Source organism: Toxorhynchites rutilus, chromosome 3 (assembly GCF_029784135.1).
Source record: "Toxorhynchites rutilus septentrionalis strain SRP chromosome 3, ASM2978413v1, whole genome shotgun sequence".
NCBI lineage: Eukaryota > Metazoa > Arthropoda > Insecta > Diptera > Culicidae > Toxorhynchites > Toxorhynchites rutilus.
In genome coordinates, this window is record NC_073746.1 from 307,978,785 (window position 1) to 307,987,170 (window position 8,386).

Below are 8,386 nucleotides of genomic sequence, written 5' to 3' on the forward strand. Positions count from 1 at the left end.
ACATAAAAAATTTAAAAAAAATCTATAACATGGACCATAGTGGCCTATTTTGTTAGATAATACCACAAGTAATAATCGGTTACCTTCATTCAAAATCATTATTTTTTCAATATAATATACTTGTCATGGACCCCTCTAAGGGTGACACCCATGACCATGACAAGTATATTGTACTTGTCATGGTCATGGGTGCCACCCCCCTACCACCCCCTACATCCCCCTACACTACGCCACTGCTTGGAAGTATCAACTATCATGCTACATGTTATTTAGTATTGTCTTAGTGGAATCGCGCCTCTAGACATCTTTCGTGCAACGTAAACCAACCAGCGTCACACATGCGTTCGGCATTGCATACATATAAAGCTATACATTGGTGGCTAAGCGACTAAGAATATAAACACTTTTCATCATGTTGCGCTATTCTCAAAAGAATACTGTTAATATTACTATTACTGGCCTCAAAAAAAAAAGTAGCATTACTTTTTCGATATAAGTGCAGCTGTTCTCCTTAGTGAAGAAAGTTTTGTTACTGGCAAGCGAAACCCAATCACAAATTCTAGAATGACATTTATTTTCCTCGTGACTAAATAAACGAAATAAATTCTGTCTATTAATTTCAATACCTCGAAAAGAGTTGCATCATTATAATCAGTATTAGCGCAAATGTCATCCTTGTTGAAGGCAGTTTTGCGATTGGCACGCGAACCCAAACAACTCACAACATTCCAGTACGACATTCGCTACGGTTTAGCTTGATATTCCTCAGATAATTATGTGGCGCACAACCTTAACGCCTGCTTCGCCATAGCGTCAGGTCGATACATTGATGCAATGTCAAAGGTACCAATCAGGCCCTTATGATGAAGGAAAACAAGCGATGTTAAATGCTTCGAATAAAGAAAAGGTCTGAATATTTGCATCAGCAGAGACCCATTATACATACCCTAGCGCAAATATTCCTCTTCCGCTACCTCCCTCATATCATGGCTGCATAATTTGCGCCACCAAACAATCGTCCATCATAGCATCAAAATGTCCAATGTACACAGAAGCAGATACAAATGAGGTTTCAGCGTAGCGAAGATGCTAATTGTACGTATGGGTTATGAAGCACGCACGTACGCACACAAAGCCATATGTCGATGGCTTGCAGCAACTACATATATACACACACACACACACACACACTTATCTACGCTTTGCGCTCTTCTCAACAGAAGCCCTTTCTATTAATATTTCCGGTCTCGATTAGCGTAGCTTTCATCCTCAGTGGAGTTAGTTTCGCTACTGTCATGCGAAACCAACTCACCCAAAACCAAATCATAAAGTTTCTGAACAATTACTTTCTTGGTGAGTCGATGATAGCCTAGTTTGATGATTCTCCACACAATTGTGTAGTTCAGAACCTTAATGGAATGGCGTCACACAGTGGTCCCTTAGAAATTCTAGGTAGCATTAAATAGAAAATGAATGGAAACGCCTTGAAATTTGATGTACGGGGGTTTTCGAAAGTGCTGAATCTATTTTTCAGTCATTTTGGTTATGAAATCCAAAGCAAGGGCTGGGGGGGGTGTGGATGTGGCGGTTAAAATTTGAAATTTTCTGAAAAAAAAACGTGTGGGGTGTGAATATATGTTTTCAAACTTTCTGAAAACGTTTTCAATATTCTTTTTACCTAAAACCCAAAAGGGGATGCAGGGGGAGGGGATAAAATTAACAATTTTGGAATTTTTTCGCAAAGTGGTCAGAAGTGGCCAGAAGTCATAAAGGGAAAGTGTAGAGGGGACCCTAAAGAAGGCATTTTGTTATAAAAAACTTTGGAGGTATTTTTTGTAGGTCTACTTTTATATAAATTTAATGTAGAAAACGTACTTACTTTCAAACACTCATTTCACAGCAATTTGTAAACTAAAAACGGAATACAATTTCGAAATTAGCATAACATTCTCTATCCAGAACACCATCACATTTTTTTCTCTAACATATTTTGTAGCACTTGTGCAAAGTTTGAAAAACATGCGTGCTTATCGCTACACTGGTTCACTGCATCAAACACTACGTTGCAACGTCGTTATCGCAACGAAAATCATCACATACACTGTTGCCATATGTGATACTAGATGCCTTGAAGGTTAGAAGGTCTAGAACAAAACTAGACCATTCATTCGGTCAGGTATTGTTTTTTTTTTTTTCCCAAAATATATTTTTTTATTAAGGCACATGTGGCGTTAGCCTGACGGGGCCGGGAGTCCAATATTTTGACATATTTTGTCTTACAACTATGTTAGTAATATGTAACCGATTACTCGCGGTTGGCTCGAGGTTAGTATTACAAGTGTTCTCATAATTGGTATGTTGCAGTCTTCGATGCTCTATACGTGTGCCCGACACGGGCTACTTCCTATTGGGATGCAGCTGACCATTAATCAGCAACGCTCCCTAGTCTGTACCCCATATCTAGCGTGGTGCGTCTTTCTCGACTCGAGGAATCCAGGATAGAATGGTCACTAGCCGGCGCAATCATCAGTTCGTGTAGAGTTGTCATGAGCGGTACAACCTTTGGCTCTTGTTGAATGATCAGTGGACTGCACAACCTTTGGCCCGTGTATCTGTAAAGAGTGTGTGTATGTATTGCCGCGACTGAGTAAAAGTTTATCGATCGGATAGGAGGGATATGAAACGGGGACACAACGAAGGAAACATCATCAAACGTTGACATCGGCGTTTCTGAGGAACAGGTATAGATGAAGCAGAAGATCAGGATCCCGGCTACCTAAGATATCCCGGACGGGGATATCCGATTGTCTACCTTGTGCTCTCAGTGCTCTAGAGAGCTGAGAGCGAGCAGCATGGAACCGGATACACGACCAGACAACATGCTCGATGTCGTGGTAGCCATCGCCACAATCACAAAGATTGTTTGCTGCGAGCCCAATGCGATAGAGATGCACGTTTAGGTTGTAGTGATTGGACATAAGCCGGGATATCACGCGAATGAAATCACGACCTACATTCAATCCCTTAAACCATGCACTCGTCGAGACCTTAGGGATAATCGTGTGTAACCAACGACCGAACTCATCTTCACTCCACATGCGCTGCCAACTTACGAGCGTATACTGACGAGGAATGTGGAAAAATTCATTATAAGCAATTTGCCTTTCAAAAAGTGTGCCTTCTAAAGCGCCCACCTTAGCTAACGAGTCCGCTTTCTCATTCCCCGGAATCGAGCAATGAGAGGGAACCCATGCTAAGGTAATCTTGAATAATTTTTCGACCAAAACACTCAATAGATGTCTTATTCTTGTTAGGAAATAAGATGAGCGTTTATCAACTTTCATTGAGCGGATTGCCTCTATTGAGCTGAGACTGTCTGAAAAAATAAAATAATGGTCGATGGGCTGTGTTTCAATGATCCCTAGAGCATAGTATATCGCACCCATTTCTGCGACATACAAGGAACAAGGATCTTTGAGTTTGAAAGAGGCACTGGAATTTTCATTGAAGAAGCCGAAGCCAGTGGACCCGTTTATGTATGAACCGTCAGTAAAGAACATTTTATCAGATCCAACTTTCCCATATTTTTCCGAAAATATCGACGGAATAACATTGGAGCGTAGGTGATCTGGTATTCCATGTATTTTTTGTCGCATGGACAGATCAAAAATGACAGAGGAATTGCAAAAGTATGGGAAGCAAACTTGGTTGGAGATGCCTGGTGAAGGGAGCACGTCGTGGGTAAGGTACTCATGGTATAAAGACATAAAACTTGACTGAGGAGTCAGCTGGAGTAGATTTTCGAAGTTATCAATCACCAATGGATTCATGATCTTGCAACGGATGAGAAATCTGTAGGATAATTCTGTGAACCGAAGAGTAAGCGGGGGTACTACTGCCAAAACTTCGAGACTCATCGTATGTGTCGAATGCAAACACCCCATTGCTATACGCAAGCAACGATATTGTATCCTCTCCAGCTTGAGAATATGAATCCTGGCAGCTGATCGGAAGCAAAAACTGCCATATTCTAACACTGACAATATCGTTGTTTTGTACAACTGAATGAGGTCTCCTGGATGGGCACCCCACCATGTTCCGGTAATTGTTTGGAGAAAATTGATTCTTTGCTGGCATTTCTGTTTCAAATACGCAATGTGTCTCCCCCAGGTACACTTAGAATCAAAATATACACCCAGGTATTTGAAAAACATAGAGTGTTGGATCGTTTTGCCGGATAGGTGAAGCTGGAATTGGGAGGGTTCGTGCTTCCTAGAAAAAACGACCATTTCAGTTTTCTCCGTAGAGAATTCGATACCCAGCTTGAGGGCCCACGTGAACAGATTGTTCATGGTATCTTGCAACGACTTTTGCAGAGCGACGGGATTAGTACCCGTGATGGAAATAACTCCATCGTCTGCAAGTTGTCTCAGCGTGCAGTCTCTAGTTAGACAATCATCCATATCATTGACGTAAAAACTGTACAAGAGGGGCCTAGGCAGGAGCCTTGCGGTAGGCCCATAAAACTGTAACGAGAAGATTTTGAGTTGCCATGAGAGAAATTCATGTGCTTTTCTGACAGTAAATTGTACAGGAAATTATTCAGAATTGGTGAAAGTCCACGATTATGAAGCTTCTCTGAGAGAATTTCCATGGAAACTGAATCAAATGCCCCTTTGATATCGAGAAAAACGGAAGCCATTTGTTCTTTGCGAGCAAATGCGATTTGGATTTCAGAAGATAGCAGCGCGAGACAATCATTCGTCCCTTTACCTCCAGGTATTGTTGTTCATTTTTCTATTTAATGCCACCTAGATTTCTGATGGACCACTGTGCGTCAGCTTGATGTAATGATCGCAATGCCATAGACGTCAGCGAGTAACTAATTTGGTCGCGTATACAGCTCATCCGAAACGATGACATCTGATGACGCAAAACAAGGAAGAACAAGCGATGTCTAGAACGATTCTTAATCTTCTTCTTTTCTTTGTTCACGGATAAGTTGCCTTTCATTTTTCGTCGATAAGTTGCTCGTTATTGACGGCACGGGTAAGAAAGCTCACAAATGAGCAGAACAAATGTATGGGAAAATGGCACCTCTCATTCTTTTTATTCTTTTTGCAATACAATATTTGATACAAAGTTTAATGATTTATCTATGATTTTGACCGTCGTAAAAACATCCAAATAAAAATTTTGACCATTATTTTTGTGGGATTTTTAAATGACCCGGTTCTTTTTTAGGGATATAGTCCAAAAAGATTACAATGAATTGTATTTATTAACAACGATCCTTTCACTCAAGGCGTTATTCGTCGCGAGATCATCTCATTGTGTGATTTTACTATTTTTTTCGCGACTTAAACTCAATACTGTTGCTTCGAACTTAATACGTCAGATTCTCTCCCCCAAAAAAATCAGGCAATATTACCGCCATCGCTGCTCCTCGGAAAACATGCATAGATCTGTAGTAAGTCCCACGAATACCACCCGCCTGTCCCCCACCACTAGAGAGTAGTTGATTTTCATCATATCCCACCTCCAATGTTCTTCTTTTCTCTTTCTTTCTCTTCCACCTTATCTGATACAAAAAAAATCAAACAAAAAAACGCGCAAAACGTGCACACACGCATCTACGCATTTTCACAGATTGCTGGCTGAGCGTTTGCCTCCTCCTGCATCTCCCCCTTTCGCACTGTACCACTCTCCCTCTAAAGAACGGACTGAGAGCTGAGAGTCGGTGGTTCTTTCGTTTCTTTTTTCAAATCCTGAGCTAAAAGTTATCTAGCGTCCCTGCTAGTCTATCCTTCTCAAACCTCATTTCCAACCTGTCATCCTCGTTATCCTTCCAATCTCCGTCCCTTCCTTAAGTACTAGAACTGGTTTGTGTGTAGCGTTTCGTTTTGTTTTCCGCGAACCGAGTCAAAATCGTATTCTAGCTTAGATATCAGCGTGAATGTTCTAGAATCGCAATGTGATGGAGCTACGTTATCTGCCCACCAAACCGACATCTGCCGAGACCGACCGACACCCTCTCAGTGGTGGATACGATTGTGGTACTGGTGGTAGTGGTGGTGGTGGTGTTGGTGTTGGTGTCGATGGAGGCGGATACTCCGGCAGCGGCAGCGGTGGCGGTACCAACGGACCATACTTCCCTACTAATAACACTCACCATCATCCACATCATCACCAACAGCAACAGCAGCAGCAGCAGCACCAAACCGTGATCAGCAACAACGTGGGGCCATGTCCGATTGCGGCCGCCGTAGGCCAGGAGCATCTCATGCTGGCATCTATGCCCCATCGGCGAACGCTGGAGCGTAGCGTTCGCAATCTCCAGAACGGATTGGACCAGCAGAAGATGATGCTGGAGGGAGACTGTGGCGTCGTGACGAGTGCGGTCGGGGCCGGCGTTGGCATCGTGGTCGGCGCTCGGAACAACAACTCGTCGATGAGACGAGGACGGAGGGGTTCCGGTTCGGTCCCGGGAAGTCCCCGGGTCGGACGGGGTCCCAGCTCCGAAATGCTGCAGCACAATCGATCTCCGATGCCGATACGGGCCGCCGCGAGTGGTGTGAAGCGGGCGGCGAGGTTGGGACGGGCCGAGAACATGTCCTCCGGCAGTTTGAACAGTATTGAAGTGTGAATGGAACAGATGGTTTTTTCCTTTTGTTTTTTTTTTCATTTTATTGTGGTGCAGTTAGATGAGAAATTTTAATATTCGAAATGTGATAAAACTGCTGCGCAGCAATGAGCGCGCAAAGCTATCTACTTATTGGCAAGAAAACTAGTTTTGTTTTTCTGCGAAACACGACAAAAAGACAAATCCGCAAACAAATCGAAACCGAAATAGCTAATCAATTTTTGAGATAATTTAGCGTTAGAAGAGAATTTATTAACAAACAAACAGAGAAAAAACATAGTTTTTAGCTAGTAATCCGTCCTCTCAATAACGAAGAATCATTTTTTTCTTTCAGTAGCAAGCAAATCAGTGCTCAGATATATAGCGTAAATAATTTTAACTAAACAAATGTTTTAAAGAGTACGTATATATATTTACTACAGAGAATACGCTTCGAACTAGGTGAGAACACTTCAACAGACACAGGCAATTAACTGTACTTACATATAGTTATTACTAACAGAATAAAAAAAACCCACACGCGTCACTCGAAACGTGTAAATATTTATTTTGTATTCTACTCTATCGAAGTTTAACCTATACATAATAGACGCAAGCAAGGCAACAAAACGAACTGTAACTTTTTAGTGTGTAGGATCATTTTACACAACTCTAGATTTGACTGAAACTATTTAAACTTAGCGGATAACTAGCAGAAGAAGAAGCGAACCGTTGTGTGAGCGTTAAATTATTTACAAATTAAATTTATCTAGAACAGTAAAACAATGGACAAGATTCAATCTGTATATATTTGAGGACGCCTGAAACGAAACAAAAAGAAAACGGAACGAATGGGACGTTTCGGAATAGTTGTTCAACAAGAAAACGTATAGATTTCGAAACAATTTTTATTTTATTTTTTATTCTATGTTCAGTGAGATGTGGTATGTTAATATTGGGTTATATGTATGCAGAGTTCAAGAATAAGGAAAAAAGATAGACAGAGTGGTAGTGAAGAACTGTCATATGGCACACGAGCTGGCAATTGTATTTTTGTAGTTGTAGTAGGCGGTGAATAAATTCAAATTCGTTTTCAGCAGCGACTGGTGAGAAATTTTCCTGTGATCCGAACGACCAAAGTGAATCAAGTTCGTACTGAAAATATTAAAATTATTGTACCAATAGTGTTGGGCTTATCTATCTTCAACACATTTATCACGGACTGTTAATGACGGCCCTGAAAAGGTAATAAAAGGTAAGTTCATATTATATATACACTCGACAAAAAAAAATAGAGGAATAGAGAAATTTTAAGTGATTTTTGACATGCTGTAACTTCGTGAAACAGGAACACATATCGATGGGATGCGCATCATTTTGAAGCTACAACTTTCAGGTATATTTTACGTAAATATTTTTATCTTGGTGTGTGTAGGTGTAGTGGGCAACAATATCTGGAAGAAAGGAGAAATCTTTTTTTCTTTGTTTTTTCAAGAATATTCTGGACCAACACAACTTTTTGCTAGTCTACTCAACAGCGAATCTAACTAACATTACCAACCAGCTTATATTTGGTTCCAAGAACGTTCCTGTAGAACCTTCCCACACCGAGATATTTTAGTTTGAATGAAAACATTCCCCTTCATCTTTGATGATGAATAATTCAATAAACAACAATTGAAAAAAGTGTCACTAAGTGTCTCCATCAAGTTTCGCTACCAACTATAATCCAGTTGGCAGTAAGAGACGAACCCGAAAAAAATG

The 8,386-nt window shown here is 41.0% G+C and overlaps 1 protein-coding gene across 4 annotated transcripts in view; it reads left to right on the forward strand.

Annotated features, from left to right (window-relative positions):
- The window catches only part of LOC129772977 (interference hedgehog-like), a 125,739-nt gene extending 118,020 nt beyond the window's left edge, over positions 1–7,719 (forward strand). For 2 of the 4 annotated variants that reach the window (XM_055776522.1, XM_055776523.1), the window contains exon 8: positions 5,966–7,719. In XM_055776522.1, coding sequence (XP_055632497.1) covers positions 5,966–6,646 — 681 coding nt within the window. In that variant the 3' untranslated portion in view covers positions 6,647–7,719. Of the gene's footprint in view, positions 1–5,951 lie in introns of all 4 variants that reach the window. The other 2 variants (XM_055776524.1, XM_055776525.1) reach the window with 2 other exon arrangements.
- The last annotated feature ends 667 nt before the right edge of the window (positions 7,720–8,386 follow it).